Below are 19,290 nucleotides of genomic sequence, written 5' to 3' on the forward strand. Positions count from 1 at the left end.
CTGACAGATACACATTTTGGTGGAATCTTGGTGAAAGTCAATGGAGAATGTATTGGCATTTTCTCTAAAGTCACTATTTTAAATTTGATTTTGAGGTGATTAAAGATTCGTATGCAATTGTAGGAGCTTATAAAAAGAATTCTTGTGTACCCTTCACCAAACTTTCTACCATGGTAACAACCTCTGTAGCTAAAGTTCAGAATCACAACCAGGACACTAGCACTGGCATAATACATGGATTTCATCAGATTTCACCAAGGATGTTTTTCATTTCAGATTTTCCCCAATTTTGTGTGAACTCATTTCTGTGTTCTCTATATTTTTTTATTTTTCATATTTTATGTGATGTGCATATTTTTTATTGAGAGGAATTTCTATTGGGAATAAAATGAGTTGAAATGAACTAGGTCTTCAGGCCCATTTCAGCAGCTGAAAATCCACTATTGAGTCACTTTCAAATGTGGTTGCAATTAGGTGATGACTGCAATATGAATATAGTGTTTAGTAGTACAATATTATATGGAAGAGATTTTTATTGCTCTCTTCCCTGTTGGTTATAGAGACAGACTCCTGCTTTTTCTTTCAAATAATTAAAGTTGTTCTGAGACCTGGGGACCTACAAAGGAAATCTATTTGTGAAAACAAGAATACACCACAATGACTTGACTTTTCAGTAATCCAAACTGTCAAAGAAAGTTAGATATATTACATTATTAAAATACCACTTCTGGCCATTGTAACAACAAAATGCACCTGCATCAAGTATGTAAGTCCCATTGCTGAAAACGTTCACTCAACAGATTTTGAGAAGTTACCATGAAAGCAGGGCAGAGAGCATGCTGAGGAAATGCAGTCTTGAGTGGGGATGAGCCAGAGCCCCTTGTGCTCTGGAAAGGCTGTTGTAAGTGGCAAGTAAGAGGACACAATAGACTCTCTATCACCTTCCATAAATGAGGGCTAACCCAGACAGCCTGCACATGTACTTCAATTTTTTTTTTTGCCACAGTGAACTCAATTACTTATTCTACTATAAGTACCTGTGAAATCGCATTAAAGTTCAGACAATGATTTTTATGCAATGAATTGATTTCTCAAGACTCTGGATGCTCAGAATGAGATGTGCTCAAATAGAAGGAAAAAAAGAGAACTGCTTTATCTTTTATCACTGTAGCATGGAACAGCGACAATCAACAAAAATGGAAAGGCAAAATATACAAGCCCCATGAAGTAGGGTTGATTAGAATTTAAAATGCTGTGAAATCAGTCCTTTAACACACACACACACACACCAAATATGCATGCACACATTTTTTTTAAAAGAACATACACAAAGCTTGAGACATTAGAAAAGGATTTTTTTCCTGATTGAGGTCTCCCTACCCAATGTCAGACATAGTTCTTTATTATTGTCTGATCTGTCAAAAAGGGAACTGACATATTTGCCTATCTTGCATATAAAATCAATAATATTGTTTACCTAGCAAGCTCATAGAAACAATATTTTGCCAGGCAGCATTTATACATAATCAGAAATTCATGGAAATTCTGAAGCATTATTCTAGAACATGAACCCATGATTAAACTGGCTTTCATAGAGTTCAGTTCTTGATGTCATGTCAGGTTCCATTATTCTGTGTGCATCATTCTATTGTATATGGTTTTAAGAAAGAACCAATCTGTCCTCTACTTTATGAAAAAGTAGAGAGGTAATCAGAATTTTGAAAGTCCAAGATCCCACTTGAGTATTTCTTCTTTTCTTCAAAGGTATGCAATGAGGCTGAAGAACTTTGCAAGCCCCTTAGCTTCTGATGGGGACAAAAAGCTAGCAGTATTATGGTGAGTTCCAAGGAGGCCACAAGAAAACTGCTGATAGATCCACAGCCAGGCACCAAGCCGAGCTCCAGGGGTCCAGTCGAAGAGAAGGAAGAGGGTTTATATGAGCAAGGAGGGTCAAAATCATGATAGGGAAACCTACAGAGATAACTAAACAGCTCATGGGAACTCCAGGACTCTAGACTGAAAGCTGTGGAACCTGCATGGGACCAGACTAGGCCTTCTGCATAAAGGAGACAGTTGTATAGCCAGATCTGCTTAAGGGACTCCCTGGCAGCAGGATCAGGATCCATCCCTGGTGCATGAACTGGCTTTTTGGAGCCCATTACCTATGATGGGATACCTTGCATAGTCTTGATGCAGGGGGAGGGGCTTGGACCTGCCTCTACTGAATGTACCAGGCTCTGCTGACTCCCCATGGGAGGCCTTACCCTTTTGGAGCAGGGGATGGGGGTGGGGTGGGGGGGGGAGGCAGTTAGGGGGAGCTGGAGGAGAGATGGGAGGGCGAACTGTGGTTGGTATGTACAATGAAAAAAATTTAAATACATAAAAGAAAATTTAAAAAGAAAACTGGTGAAATGCTGCAGTGGTATATGAACACTCCACATCAATTTAAGCAGCTTACTTCAGATCATTATTCTGACTTTCCAGGGAACCATTACAGGATAACTAATGGATTTCTTCAGTCACTGACAAAACATCTACTCTCCCCCTCAATTTATACCCTTATCAAAATGAGATTTTAATAATTGCACTTTCATTTGTTAAAAGTGTCTTTATTTACACATGTTCCTCAAACAGATTAAATGAGTCACTGCAGAATATGAATCTGTATATTTAACAGTAACTTAACAGCTAACTTAATCCTTTTATCCTCACCCAGCTACCGATGCTTGTCACTTCTCTATTTGAGGATGTTTAAACTGAAGAAGGATCATGCTATGAAGTACTCCAGATCACTAATGGAATATTTTAAGGTAATCCTTATTTTGTATGATTTGGGAAACCATGGAATGCTGTGGTTTCCATTTAAGGCATTTGATTTTGTTGGTTATCAAAGGAAACAAATGGACAAAGTCATCCTTCAGTGAACTGAGGTTGTTTTTATGTTCTAATTTACAAACAAATAAGAGGGGTAACCACAAAATGCAATGCCAATATTTGGGAATGAACCCACATAAAAATCCAAGCAAGAGCCTGGTACTAGGCTTGGCTACTCTGTGCTTCAATATGGCTTTTGTCTGATAACACTGGCCATAACTTAGAATTGAGGTGGTTTACTGCTCCTTTCCTTTGGCCTGTCCTCAGAGGAAAATGGCTTTTTGCCAAGCACATGAGACCACTTGGCCACACTGCACCTAACTGTTGTCTGAGTTGTCTGAAGTGAACCACATCATGACATTGTAGCAAATATCCTATGACTACTAGTGTATGTCTGAATGATAATACTGTGACTCATCTGGGAACATGAGCAAGATCCCTAGTTACTATGTGGTGTGGATATAATACCATAAAGCTAGTGCTCATGTGGGTGAAAAGGGATCACATACAATAGTTCCCCAGTCCTTCCTTAAATCTACTTTCCCACAGTGTACTGTAGAAAGATGGATTGTAAATTTCACTGGACATCTAAAATCCCTAGAGGATCCATAAAATCAGAGTGTTGGATCCCATCCCCCAAACAAGTGTCCTGGGCTATGGTCTGAGAATGTACATTTCTAGAAAGTTTCCAAGTAATTCTCATGCTGCTGGCTTTGTCATCTCACTGATAGCCACTGTTCTAATATCAGTCCTCTGTGTCCTGTCAGGGAATTGGAAAACATCAAACAGATACAAGTAATCCATCTGCCAGTGAATGTGTTGTGCTCATTTGGCTTAAAATGGAATCAAGTCTTCAGAATGCACACTATGTCCAGCTTTCTGTGACATCAGGGCAACACTGAATTCCTACTGGACTCCAGAAAATGCTGACTCTCCCTCTCAAATACTCCTTTTGCAAAGGAGGCTGGACTGGAGGCCAGAAGGCAGTAGAAGACCAACAGCCTGGTTACAACTGCCAAGAGCAGACCTGACTCAGACTCCTATCACAAAGAGCTTGATCCTTGCCCTGTTAGAGTGGTGGTGTGCTGAATATCAAGTTTTTCTCTTATCCACAAGGGTTTGGTCAGATACAAACAAACAGAACAAAATAAAACAACAAAAACATGGCCGGGCGTTGGTGGCACACGCCTTTAATCCCAGCACTCGGGAGGCAGAGTCAGACAGATCTCTGTAAGTTCGAGGCCAGCCTGGGCTACCAAGTGAGTTCCAGGAAAGGCGCAAAGCTACACAGAGAAACCCTGTCTCAAAAAACCAAAAAAAAAAAAAGCTTTGAAAAAAAAACAACACCCCACCCCACCCCAGGAAGCCAGCACTTTAAATCATCTAGATTCTGTCAGAGAAACAAGAGGAGGTTTTGAATCACAACTTCCTTTGCAATGCAGCCCTGGACCAGTTGCATTACTAAACAGAAAATGGTTAGCCATGAATATTTGCATGTAAAGACCACAAATCACAATGAATCCTGACAATGAACAAGCAAACAAAAATGTCTTACTTGCTTGTGACATCTTCCTTGGATATCAGATATTATAGTCAAACCTGAATCCCATGGGGAAAGTTTGCAACTAAAGTTAAAGGTGAAAAGCTTACTTGTACTCTGAAGGGCTTGTTTTGCAGAATAAATTTCAGATGAGGATAATTAAACCACTTCTTGGAGAACTGAGTCTGATTTCACTGGGCCTTTTAGTACATAAGATCTTTCATCAAGTGACTTTCATGGTCCTGATTGGAGCCCACTAATTATCCTAACCAGCTATTTTCATTGAGTGTGCGTCGTAGTGTGCTGATGTGCACATACATCCAAGTTCTGCATTCCAAAATGCTGCAATCATTATTAATGTACTCTAAATCACACTTACTTCTGTTTCTGAATTAATAAACACAAAATAGATGTGCTTATTTTCCCCTCTTTCTCTCTCTCTTTCAGCAAAATGCTTCAAAAGTTGCTCAGATACCATCTCCTTGGGTAGGCAATGAAAAGTAAGTATCCTACCAAAAAATTGCTTTTTCATGAAAACAAATGACTGGATAGACCCCATATATTTTGCATTGATTGCTCAAGAGTAAAGGACAATTTCAAGATGCCAGTCATTTTTTTTTTTTGCACACAAAATTCTAGCCAGGCTCTAGCTGATGGAGAGACAGAAAAGTTTCAAATGACGTGGTTCCTTAAAGATATGTAAGCTAAATTATGGCCATAAAATATCTGCTAATGAGATAGCAAACCACATGCCATTTCTGGGAGGTGGGATAAAGTTAAATCTACTGCAATGATTTGTCAGTCATTCACTTGGTAATGAAAAGTCAATCAAATGTCCATTGATATATGGTAAATGATGTTTAATAAAATGAAAGGCATAATAGAGTTGAAAATTTGAAGGTTATTTAGCTGATTATCTGGTTCTTCATCAAGACTTTCATATCAATAGTAAAGCACCTTGACCTAAATATGAAAGGATGTACTCTGATGCTGATGTAAGGTCTCATTGTCATTCTCAGACTTATAGTCTAATTTAGAACCCTATATGCTTAGCCACCCCCCAGACTTCACAACACTACAGTGAAAGTCTAAAGGAGACTCTTGCTGTAGACCTGAGGCTTCACACATCTCAGTGATTAAACTAACTGGACCTCTCTTCTTCTCAATTTACCCTGCTTCCTCTGAATGAAAGGTCTTATGCCAACTGGGGTCACAGAGGAGATTATCCTTAAAGAGGGCAATTATGAATCCCACTCCATCTCCAATGTGTGCCTTTTCTAACTTTCCTGACTAGCCATGTCACCTCTGGTTTGAAAAGTGTCCCATCCCTTCCAAGCCCATTTCCTACCAATATTGGAAGAAAAAGTAGATGTCAGTGGACACATTCACAATGAGCCTGTTATAACTGCTTTTGACGTTTTTTATCATCTCAAAAATCTTGCATCTCTGAAGAAAATGCCTTCCTTATGAATAAAATAGCCTCTACTTGTCACTCTCTAAATATCTACAAAGTATACTCCAAAAGCAGTGGGCCAGTGAACTCTACTTTGAGATCATAAAATCATGCAAAGTGAGGGAACAGATTAAAAACTACACATTAGCTCAATTACTACACTAAAAGGAAGCACCACTCCAATTGTTGAATTAGGTCTTACTCTTAATGAACAAAAAGGAAAGATAGTTTCTCTCTCTGGAAGTTCAGAAAATAAAAATAACCACTGAGAGACCCAGAGAAAGCTATTTTCTCTGACAACAAAATAAAGTAAGGACAAGGTCAGGTAAGCAGCTAGCAAAGAATCACTGGAATATTTTCTTTTATTTCTGAAATGGAAGAAAAATATTTTAAGCTTGTGAGATCACATTAAAAGACTCACAAAATGCTTCTCAAGCAGCTTTACTCTGCACTCCCTTTCATTAACAGTCATGCTTTTAAATAAAGCAATTCTGAGTAATCACACAGGGATGACATCACATTTATTCAGCAACTATTTCAAATCCATTTGCTCCACACCAGGCCCTGTATGGCAGAAGGAATCACCAAAATGAATTCCACATGATCTCTGTACCACAGAGAAACAAAGTTCAGTGGAGGGAAGCTACAAGTATAAACAAAAGTCCTATCAAAACCAGTAGGAAGAGTTTGGGTGTTTGGGCTTAACCAGACAAGGATTCATATCTCAAGCCAAAACTAGATAGCCTGGCTTCCCAATTAATAAAATAGTGTGCTCCTTCAACATACCCTCATAGCACCTTCCAGTGTGAGCACCCCTGACTTAAAAGCCCCCATACCTGGCTAGTGAGTGGGGAGTAAACTGCTTAAAGGTGCTGCTGACCACTTTCCTCTTTCATGAGACTATCACAGGAAAATACATGAAGAGATGAATTGTTGTACCCATTTCATGAAGCCCTCAGAGACCACCAAGGAGCCAGTTTCTGATGCAAGCACATAAGGTTCCTTTTATTCAGGTTCAACTTGGGCCACCACATGGCAGATGGAAGGAAATGTGGTGTTGGCCATGAGCCCAGGTGTAGAGAGTTTTTGTAGGGAAAAACCACAAGCCAGGAATTGGCAACTTGGGTTGTGTAGAAGGGATATGAGGCAAGGTAATTTTTTTTGAAACTATTGGTCTAGACTTTGGGCACGAAACCACATTTGAAACCATTGGGTTAGACTTTTGGCAGGGAACCACAACCCACTGAACAGCATTGTCTGGATTGCACAGGAGGATTATCAGGATATCTTCAAGGGCCACAAACAGCAGACAGAATGTCTGCACGAGGATACTGCGCTGTATCTGTTTGAGTTGTCATGGTACATTCCTGAAGTCCTTTCTGGAACTGAGTACAGCAGGAAGTCTAAGACGGTGGCCCTACCCTAAGATGAGGTCTGTATTTCCTTCACAGAATAGACAGTTGAGAATAGATTTGTGGGAACTATCCTCTATTGAGACTGAAAAAACGTCCAGAAAAGTAGTTGAAGAAAAGAGAAAAAAAAATACTTGTTAGAGGGTAAAGAAAGACTAGCAAGAATATTTTTTACGAAGAGCTAGATAATACCTATTTTGGGCTTTGTAGATCCAGAGGAACAAACAAAAACAGCAACAAACAACAGTGGCTATTGGGGCTGTCACAGTTATTAGTATCATTACCTTTTAAAGTTAGAAGGCATAACCAATTCTGCTCCCAAAAATATTACAGCTCTTATTCTGGACTTACCTTTTTCACTTGCTCTGGATTGCCAAAGAATGATGGATTTTTCTCCTTTACTAAAATAGTGTGTTCTTGTGTGTAGTGTATGTGTATGTACATATGTATATACATGTACACACATGTATGGAGACCTGAGATCAGTCTCAGTTATCTTCCTCTAATTACTTGAAACCTTATTTTTTAAGACAGAATCATTCACTGCATCTGGAGCTCACTAATTGGCTATCTAATGAGTCCTTGAAATCTACTTATCACCACTTCCCAGCACTGAAATTATGGGTGCTAACTATTATGTCTAGCTTTTTAAGTGAGTATTGGGTTCTGAACTCAGCTCCTTATGCTCACAGAGTAAGCACTTTACCCACTGAACATCTTTCTAGCTCCCTTAAGTGTTTCTTTTAAATAAGAGGCCATTCACCGTTTCATTTGCTAAGCACCTATAGTATACCAAGCACTCTACCAGTGTCTTTACAAATACCAATTATAGTATTGTAGATTGTTCTGTATTTTGCCGAGCATTTTATAATGGATACTAAAAAGGAAATTCAACTGGTATTCTTTAAACACATGTTATGTTCCAGGCAATGTTCTAGAATGCTGTGGTATAGTATAGGATGAAATACCTAGTACCCATTTGTGTTCTGTTCTGTTGCAAAAGAAACATAATTAAAAAATACAATATTCCAGTTTTATTCTTCTCCATATAGCTATCAAGTCTGACCAGCACAATTAGTTAAAGATGCTGCCTTTTTTCTTGTGTGTATTTTTGACTTCTTTGTCAAAATTCAAGGGGCCCTAGGTGTGGAAACTTATATCTGAGTCCTTAATTCAGACATTGATCAATGTGTCTATTTTTATGCCAGTACCATGCTATTTTTATTGCTATATCTCTGTAGTACAACTTGAAATCAGGAATGGTGATACCTCCAGCAGTTCCTTTATTTTGAGGATTGTTTTGGTGTGTGTGTGTGTGTGTGTGTGTGTGTGTGTGTGTGTGTGTGTGTGTTTCTAAATGACATTTAAGATATTTTTCAATTGTTATAAACAATTAAGTTGGAATTTCAGTGGAGATTACATTTTTCTGTAAGTTTCTTCTAGGAAGATGGACATTTTCACAATATTAATCTTACCAATCCATGAGCATATTGGGTCTTTCTGTCTTCAGTTTCTTAAAGTTTTTATTATGTAAGTCTAGATTATGATTAATTGCATGTAAGAAACTGAAACAAGATAAAGATGTCAAAAAATTTACTGGGGCAAGAGGAGAAGCAGTGGCACAATCTTGAATAAATTTTGGCAAAGGATGGTAGAGCATACCATGAAATATCTGAAACTGAGAATTCCGAGCAAGAAAAAATGGGAGGTAAGCTTGTGCCCCATGAGGTCAAGAGAGAGTAAGGGTACAATGTGATGATCTGATGCATATATCTCATATGTAATGATCAAATCAGGATAATCAGAATTTCATGTTCCTAAATATGCACTACTTCTGTTTGCTGATAACCTTAGAATTCTTCTCCTTAGAAAATGTATAGTAATTTCTTATAAAATTACACTTTCCCTACTGTGTGTAGAATTCTACAACTTATTTCTCCTGTGTAAATAACTGGATTCTGGACCAGTTTTCACATTATCCCATATTCTCCTTCTTAGCCTGTACTAAACATGATTCTATTTGCTGTTTCTATGAAATAGGACTTTTTAGCTTTCATGTATGAATGGAAAATAGACTTTTCTAAGAAACATGTTTTACTTTTTCCTTATGACTTACAGACATGATAAAAAACAATGAATCCAATCTGTTATTTCAGTGTAGTAAAGTAAGTCCCACCAAGGAGATGGACATGCTTAGTGGTACATATCAATTTTGTGGTAAGATGGGGTTAGAATCCTAGCATCTTAGGATTCTAGCACCTAGTTTCTTTTTCAATATGTGTCTTCTGAAAGCTTTGCCATTTTTCTCTAGAGATTACAAATGAGAAAGTATGTATTTCTAGCCATAAACTAACATTTAAGACTTAATGACTGTCACTAAAGAAAAGGATTATAAAATAGAATGTGAGACCTATGAGGACAAAGAATTTTATTTTTATATCACTAAGTAGCCCTGCATGCTAATGATCCTTAGTGTGAGAATACTCATATCCCATCATTGCTTTGAGAATAAATCAGGCTATAGAAAAGCAGGAAAATATCTCAGAAATCATAAACATGGTAGAGAAACCCCATGTTCTTAGACCACACAAATACATAGCAAATTTGAAGATCTACCTTTCTACCATGACCAGAAAACACCATAAGATCTACTCCATTGGTAACACACCAGACTCTCATGACTGTGCGCACAATCTCTATGTATCTGAAGAAGAGGATTTCAGCTACAGTTGTTCAAAGAATTTGTCAATAGCACTTCAGGATATTGGTATATGTGACCTATTTCTCAAACAAATGTACATGCCTCTATGCTGTGAGCAGTCATAGACTCTGAGAAACACAACCACTTTGGAGATGCAAAGTTGTTAATAATAGAAGTTGGTAAGGGATTGGAGCATAATATAGGGCTCTGTAACCATGCTCTACAGCGGAAAAGAGGTTTCTTCAAACATGTAGACTCTTAAATATAGTTCTGCCTCATTTCTGTTGTTTATGTTTTTACTTTCTTCTTTGTTACCCCTTTTTTATTAAGGAGTTTTTTATTCATTTTACATACCAATCACAGATCCTCCTGCCCCTCCCACCTTTCCCCCCAACCCACTCCATTACCTCCTCCAGAAAGGTAAGGCCTCCCATGGGTAGTCCACAGAGCCTGGTATATTCAGTAGAGGCAGATCCAAGACCCACCCCCCCCCCCGACAACAAGGCTGTGCAAGGTGTCCCATAGGTAGTGGACTCAAAAAAGCAAGCTCATGCAACCAAGGATAGATCCTGATCCTACTGCCAGGGGTCCCCTTAAGCAGATCAAGCTACACAACTGACTTGCTTATGCATTGGGCCTAGTCTAGTCCCATGGAGGCTCCACAGCTATTGGTCTAAAGTTAATAAGTTCCTACTAGTTTGGTTTGGTTGTCTCTGTAGGTTTCCCCATCATGATCTTGATGTCCTTTGCTCACAGAATCCCTCTTCTCTCTCTTCCACTGCACTCCTGGAGCTCTGCCTGATACTTGCCTGTGGCTCTCTGTATCTGATTCCATCAGTTATGGGATGAAGGCTCTATGATCACAGTTAGGTGCTGGGAACCATCCCTGGTGGTGGATGGGTCTGAGGATGTAAGGAGTCAGTGGGAAGGAAATGAGCCAGGCCATAGTGGTCGGGAGAATCTTCCAGCCTGACTGAGTAGCAGCCAGAGTGTTTCTTTATTTATACAGAATTTAGTTAGCATGGATACATTCATGATGTTCCAAAATATAGATCATATCATTTTTGTTTTTGGACATGTGTTTCCCTTCCTTTTCCTCATCTTTTAGCCATCATTAATAAACTATGACAGAACAGAGTTATAATTTCCAATAATTTTGCCTCAAGTTTTGACATCATTAATAAACAGAGTTATCATTCTTACTCATAAACCCCTTAACCCAATTTTTGAGAGTCTAAAGGCATATGACAGCTGTGCTCAGGCTGATTACTTTGGTTGCTTCAAGGACACTAGACAAAAACAAAATCTTCAATCACCCTGGGCATTTTGCCATGCCTCAAGCAGTGTATTATTAACTCTTAGTGGTCAGAATGCCCAGAAAAAATCTTCAGGCTAAAGGTGCTGCAGTTATTATTCAAATTCTGGCATAATACAATTAATGTTCACATTTATATCTTTATAGAATTTGTCTATATGTATAATCCTGGCATTCTGTTGTTTCTTGGTCATATGACATTATAGTGGCTCTATATGAGCTAACTTCTAAGAGAGAGAGGTCCTACCATCTCATACTTTCATCATCTTTCCACTCCAATCTTTGCTCATCAATATGTCTCTATGTAGAGCAAAGTTGTATGCCACGAAATTATCTGAGTGTACAGTGGGAAGAGCCTTGTAATCTGAACTGTGGCTGACTCTTATAGCCCACTGAATCTTGTTGATCTTTTTATTTTACTTTGTTTTGAATATCTTGTTCCTGTGTAAGTACAGGGGCAGATGTTTCAAGAATGTCTCATAGCCTCATAAAGAGACCTCTGGCTTCTTTATGTGTTACAACCTCCAAGGCATAAGGAAGACCTTCAAGTAGATAAGAATATCTCCCTCAAAGTTTTGGGGGATAGTTCAGGACTTTCCTGGGTGGGCTTAGAAGCAGCATTCCTGGGAGAAGGCATAAATGATTCATAAGGAATTTTCCATCAATCCAACATCCCCAAACTGTACAAATATTAAAAGTGGCCCAAGCCAGGCAATGGTGGTGCACGCCTTTAATCCCAGCACTCGGGAGGATCTCTGTGAGTTTCAGGCCAACCTACTCTCCAAAGCGAGTTCCAGGAAAGGTGCAAAACTACACAAAGAAACCCTGTCTTGAAAAACCAAAAAAAGAAAAATGCCCCAAGTATGCAACAGGTAGAGAGGTAGAGATGAAAACCAAAGGTGATATGGCAGCCATCATGTGGCTCAGCATTGCTGGATCTTTGTCAAACAGCTGTGCTAGCATTATGACTTCTGCCATTTCATTCCGTTATGGCTGTGCCAGTTAGGGTACTCATTTATCTGATTATTGGGGTAAGCCAGTTCAGGCACCTTCTCCACTACTGCTGGTAGTCTAAGCTGAGGTCATCCTTGTGGATTCCTGGGAACTTCCCCAGCATCTGGCCTTTCCCTATCCCCATGATGTCTCCTCCCATCAGGGTGTCTCCCTCACTGCTCTCCCACACTGTCTCTGCTCCAGCTTAAACCATCCTGTTCCCTCATGTTCTCATTCCCCACCCCCCCACCCTCCAATGCCTATCCCTTATCCCCAGTTTACACATGGAGATCCCATCTATTTCCCCTTCCAGGTTGATCCATGCACCATCTTAGGGTCTTCCATGTTAGCTAGCTTCTCTGGTGCTGTGGGTTGTAGTCTGATTATCCTTTTCTTTATTTCTAGTATCCACTTATGAGTGGGTACATACCATTTTTGTCCTTCTGAGTCTGGGTTATCTCACTCAGGGTGATAATTAATAGTTCCATCCATTTGCCTGCAAATTTCATGATGTCATTGTTTTTTAATGCTGAGTAGTACTCCATTGTATATATGTACAACATTTTCTTTATCCATTATTCACTTGAGGAGCATCTAGGTTGTTTCCAGGTTCTGGATTTTATGAATAATGCTGCTATGAACATAGTTTGGCATGTGCCCTTGTGGTGTGATTGAGCTTTCCTTGGGTATATGCCCAAGAGCGGTATAGCTGGGTCTTGAGGAAGATTGATTCCTAATTTTCTGGTAAACAGCCATACTGATTTACAAAGTGTGTGTATTCCCACCACCAGTGGAGAAGTGTTCCCCTTGCTCCACATCCTCCAAAATAAGTTGTTACCAGTGTTTTTGATCTTAGCCTTTCTGACAGGTGTAAGACAGTATATCAGAATTGTTTTGATTTGCAATTCCCTGATGACTAAGGATGTTGAGCAATTCCTTAAATGTTTTTCAACCACTTGAAATTATTCTGTTAAGAATTCTCTGTTTATCTCTGTAGCCCATTTTTAATTGGATTGTTTCATATTTTGATGTCTAATTTCTTGAATTCTTTGTATATTTTGGAGATCAGCCCTCTGTCAGATGTGGGGTTGGGGAAGATTTTTTTCCCATTCTGTAGGCTGTCATTTTGTCTTATGTAGTGTCCTTTGCCTTACAGAAGCTTCATAGTTTCAGGAGGTCCCAATTATTAATTGTTGCTTTTAGTGTCTGTGCTACTGGTATTGTATTTAGGAAGTGGCCTCCTGTGCCAATGTGTTCAAGACTACTTTCTACTTTCTCTTCTATCATGTTCAGTATAACCTAAAGAAATTAGATGCACCCACAAAAACACAGGCAAAAGATAACCCCACAGCAGCAAATCCCAAAAATGGGAAATACACACACACTACCACCAAAAGATAACAGGAATTAACAATCACTGGTCATTAATATACCTTAATACCAATGGACTCAATTTGTCTATAAAAAGACACAGGCTATCAGAATGGATACAAAAACAGAATCCATCCTTCTGCTGCATATAAGAAACACACCTCAACTTCAAAGACAGATAATACCTCAGAGTAAAAAGTTGTGAAAAGACTTTCCAATCAAATGGATTTAAGAAGCAAGCTGGTATAGCTATCCTAATATCTAACAAAGTAGACTTCATACTAAAATCAATCAAAAGATATCAGGAAGGACATTACATAATCATCACAGGAAAAATCCACCAACATGAAGTCTCAATTCTGAACATTTATGCCCCCAAAACAAGGGCACCCACATATGTAAAAGAAACGTTTCTAAATTTAAACCACACATCAAAGCACAGACCCTAGTAGTGGGGGACTTCACCACCCCACTCTCACCAGTGGACAGATCTGCCAGACAGAAACTTAACAGAGAAATAATGGATCTAACAGATGTTATGACTCAAATGGACTTAATAGATATCTACAGGGCATTGCACCCTAACACAAAATAATATACCTTCTTCTCAGCATTTGGACTTGAGTTTTGTGCATGGTGATAGATATGGATCTATTTGCAATCTTCTATATATTTACATCCAGTTATGCCACACCATTTATTGAAGATGGTTTCTTTTTTCCATTGTACTTGATCTGGCTTTGTTGCCTAGGTTAGTTAGTTTCAAATGCCTGTCCTCAACAATCTTCACTTCTGAGCCTCTCAGGTATTTGCAACTATGGGAATATGTTATCACATACTGCTGCCTATTTCTTTCACTCCATCAAAATGTCCTGCCCAAGTGTATACATCTGTTTAGGAAGTTGCTCAAAAATTGGCTGAAGAAAGGCTCCCTATGAATGGTGCACAGATCCTGCTGCCATCCATAGGAGACTGCTCATGCATTCAGGCTTGTCTTTAAGCAAGCCTACAAGAGTATCCTAAGCTCAGGTCCTGAAAAAAAAATTACCTCCATGATACATGTAGCCAACAGGTAACGATGTTACTGATGTTAATGAATTCACCAAAAATGTGTCCAAACATTGGAACTGTCAAAAGTAAGAACTTTGAAGACTCCTCTTTATTAACCAGCATGAAGGTAAACAATCACCAACAAACAGCCCATCTCCTTTACACATCTTAGAAAATCCTAAACAGATATTCAAAGTCTTACTTTTCTTTCAAACTTCTCCAATGCTACACATTAAGGGGCTTTTACAATGTGCAATTGACTTATTGTGGCAACTGTATTTGTGATGAACTATCACTGTGGTTTCTGCAAAACACTTTGAAGAAAATCCAATACTACACATCATGTTTTCTAACTGCCAGTAGTCATTTTGAAGAAGTAGAGTAAGCATCACAGCTTTGAGCTGTTTCTTTCTCTGAAAGACTGTAACATGTCATAAATATTCAAAGTCAGAGCTACATTTGTAAGAAGCATTAATGTTAGAGAAAGATTCACCCCAGTAACTCTCTTTCCCTCCCCTTCTCTGTATTCCTTTCCCTCTTCCTCTCTCGATTTTAAAACAAAAACAGCAGTGTACATAGAGGGCTGTCTAGGTGTTAGAAACAGTGTGACCTTAAGTGTTTCTGGCTAGAAAATGAACATAAGTGATTTATTCTAGGACCAGCACTATAGCCCTGGGTGGGTTAGTCAAATGGTATAAGATCTGATGTGGCAATATGGTCCCCCTATACTACAGCCTCAGAATAAAGCTATGATGATGTTGATCAGAGCTATAGGATCTTGTCTCAGAAGAGCCACTGAGATGTGGCCCATTAATTGAAGATTTGTACATCTTTATCACACTAAACTTTGCTCTGGCTAGTGGTATTCTGAAGAGACTCCACTGTGACAAGAGATACTCCATGTTGTGTATCTCCAAAATCCTGCTAGTTCTCTTCCTTGCCTATTTAACTTGGCCTGTCTCTTTCTGTTCTCCAGGAATACTCCATCCCCAGTATCTCTAAACAATGTCTCTCCCATCAATGCAATGGGGAATTGTAACAATGGTCCTGTCACCATCCCCCAGAGAATCCACCACATGGCTGCTAGCCATGTCAATATTACCAGTAATGTGCTTCGGGGCTATGAACACTGGGATATGGCTGACAAACTGACAAGAGACAATAAAGGTATGATTATCTGTTCTATTCTTTGCTTAAGGTTGAGAATGCAGTCACTTGTGCTTTGAAGGACTAGGTCCCTTGTACCTGATGGCCTTATATTATTTAATTCTTCTGATTTATATGTCTTAGGTGAGAGCAAATTAGCTTAAGGCTAACATAGTGACCTATTTTGACATTTAGACTGATTCAAACCTAAATATTTATTCTCCTTTAAGACTTTTATCAGCACATGATATTTTCAGAATTACACTCAGTGACAAGGATCAATATAGAGAAATAGTTACTAAGGCAAAAAGAGGGATTCAAAAATTAAGATCCTGTTGGCTTCTGTTTATTTTTTGAGAGATAAGGTGGAACTAAGGTCATGTACCTTCATTATACTTATCAGCTCCAGATGAATATATAACAACACAGTTTTCATTTCCAACTAAGAACTAAACCTCAGCTAGGATTTCTTTATATCCTGACAGAGGGATCAGGATCCTATTTATGGGAACACACGAGATTTGCTACAGAACAAATGCAAAGTAGACCCTGCTTCACAAAGGTCAATTAATCATTGATGACTTGTGCTGCCATCTGTGACCTTAGCCATCATTTACACTCAAAATAAAGCCTCACCAACCTAATATCATTGAGAAGTAAATCCAAAACCACACTTAAACTCTGGCCATTCATTTGCTGTGACTCTTTCTAGCACACTAATTACAGAATGGCCAGTTGCAAACAAGGTAGGGACTTATGGGGATCTATTAGAATCAACCAAGAAAGGAGTAACAAGCAGACTATAGTAATAGAAATATGGCCAGTAATGGGGAGCAATTAGCCTCCTCCACAATCTAGGTTGCTTGGGTGGATGTGGGTTTTGCTAGTTCCTGAGCAGTTATGTGAATTTCCAAAGATCAGGCTAAAAAATTTGCCCATTGTATCAGAGCTCGCTCTCTCTCTCTCTCTCTCTCTCTCTCTCTCTCTCTCTCTCTCCCTTTTCCTCCCTCTCTGAGACAAGGTTTCTGTGTGTAGCCTTGGCTGTCCTGGAACTTGCTTTGTAGACCAAGCTGGTTTCAAACTCACAGAGATCCACCTGCCTCTGCCTCCAGAGTGTTGGGGTTAAAGGCATGTGACACCACTGTTATCAGAGCTTTATAAGTTTGCTAGAAGCAGCAGATACTTTGTCAAAGTATCAGATTCTAGAATCTGAATTCAAACCAATAAATAAACTACTCTACCTATCTAGAAAGTACATTTAGTAGCAGGTATTTAGAGACCTTTGGTTAAAAAAAAAAAAAAAAAAAAAAAAAAAAAAAAAAAAAAAAAAAAAAAAAAAAAAAAAAAAAAAAAACTGGAATTAATTTATCTGAACAAAGGCAATTCTTATGTAGACTTTCCTTTCCTAGACTTCTGGAAAACGAGATACAACTTGCCTAAACAAGTAGGCCCCCACAAAGGCTCTACAACTGTGAGCAAACACACAGGCATCTTGAGTTCTGTCTGGTTTATCTGGTTCTAAACTGTCTTACTTTGTATTGGTAATTAGAAGGAGGTTCAATAATTACAAATTTCCTTTTAAAAATGCATTCACTTTCAAAATCTGTTCAAGTAATTTCTTCTAAATTAACTGCAGAACTTTCCAGGAGCAGTGTGATAACTGTGCTGATGCTAGGGTGAAATAGTGCTAATCTTATCATTAACACAGCCTGCCAAAGAGTTGCTAAAATCTCTGCCTAATACTGAATCAAAATAACACTGTCACTGTACCAACAGAGAGAATACATGTTGGTGATGCTGTCACTGGCCTTTTCAGTGGACTAAGAAGCGACTCTAATTTGGAAATTTGTGCTCACAGCCTTTAGCTCTGCACACATGCCATTTATGACTTGCTTGGATTTGATGATTCTTCTAACATCTACCTCATATAGATAGAAATTACATAACTAAGGAGCTTCTCTTTGGATAGAAACTACATCCCACTCAGACAACTATGGACATAGACCTTCTCACAGAGTGTTGTGCTATGGATATGGACAGTGTTGGTTGTTTTTGTAGAAAGCCTCTATCCCTGTCACTGCTCGCCCACTCCTGCAGCTTCAGATAGCTTATTACAGAAGGTTCTGGTGCTGAAACATGCCAAATGGTTGATGCTATTCTCTGCCCTTTGATCAAGAGCCCTACTCCCTAACTGCCCCAGCTACATATATTTATCCATTGAGGTGGTCATTAAAATGGTGAACTGGCAGTCTAATTTAAAATGCCAAAGACAGCTCTTCACAGAATATTCAGAACATATCTTACCTCACATAAAGCTGACATTCATTCAACAATGACTAGTTCTTTAATATTTTCCTTAGTATAGCATTTCCAAAGAAAATATTTTAGATGCAAGAAGTAATTTACTCCTTTGTTGGCAGAAATTCCTTTTATTACATTGCCCAGGTTAAAAAGTATCACATAATCAAATGAAGTTGATACATGGAGAAGCAGTGAATATGTTACATACAACATAAAGAATAAATGCTTTGCTCAGTGAATTTTCATTTGCTTAGCAATCAAGTACATGTAATTCATGCATAGATTTTGATTTCCAAGAAGGCAGAAGAGCATCTTAGCCACTTTAGGATAGTCTCTAGTCCCACCCCTGCCCTGGATTTGGATTCCTTATTCTCATCCAGCACAGGTATGATTTCATGTATAAGGCTGAGGCTGCCTTCCCTGTAGGAAACTAACAAGAACAAATGCCAGTGAGCCCTTTGGGGACAAGGTATCAGACAAGTCAAGTGGAGCAAAGGCGTACCTAGGGAATTTTCAGACATCATATAGCCTTTCCCACATATACTCCTCCTCCACCAAGGCAGACATTCTGATACTCTTGTCACACAGGTGAGTAGTTAGTAATGTAGCCTTAGGGCTATCCCATTTCCCAAGTAATCATGCTCAGGAGTGTGGTACAAGTTGTCACGTGCTGGATCCTTGCAGGTCATTTTCTACCCTATAAAATCAGTAGCAAAACTTCCTACCTCAGATTATTCCAAGACATTTATTTAGCTCTGGATGACAATGGCCATAATTGATGCTCAGGTTCATTGGCATTTTCTATACTCTGCCAATTAAAGTCAGAAAAAAAAAAAACAGTTCACTTGGATCAAAAGAAAATATATTTTCAATTTAATAGCATATAAATAAAATTCTTCTTGCATTAGAGAAATCATGATGTTTATCATGACCTATACTGCATAAGAAAGTTTTCATAAAATAAAGCTGTAATATATAAGATATAAATATATTCTATACAATATTCAACTACATTTATGTATTTATATACATTTTACATAAATAGAATATTTTCAGACATTTACAGAAATATGTATCCATATATATAAATTCTGTAGAATGGTAGTGCATTTTTAGAACATGCTGTTTGAGAAA

The 19,290-nt window shown here is 38.6% G+C and overlaps 1 protein-coding gene across 4 annotated transcripts in view; it reads left to right on the top strand.

The window, feature by feature from the left end:
- Window positions 1-19,290, top strand: part of Aff2 (AF4/FMR2 family member 2) — a 638,276-nt gene that overhangs the window by 614,203 nt on the left and 4,783 nt on the right. For all 4 annotated transcript variants that reach the window (XM_028855771.1, XM_028855773.1, XM_028855772.1 and 1 more), the window contains exons 16-19: window positions 1,765-1,836; window positions 2,717-2,810; window positions 4,862-4,914; window positions 15,686-15,876. In XM_028855771.1, coding sequence (XP_028711604.1) covers window positions 1,765-1,836; window positions 2,717-2,810; window positions 4,862-4,914; window positions 15,686-15,876 — 410 coding nt within the window. The remainder of the gene's footprint in view (window positions 1-1,764; window positions 1,837-2,716; window positions 2,811-4,861; window positions 4,915-15,685; window positions 15,877-19,290) is intronic.

Source organism: Peromyscus leucopus, chromosome X (genome assembly GCF_004664715.2).
Source record: "Peromyscus leucopus breed LL Stock chromosome X, UCI_PerLeu_2.1, whole genome shotgun sequence".
NCBI lineage: Eukaryota > Metazoa > Chordata > Mammalia > Rodentia > Cricetidae > Peromyscus > Peromyscus leucopus.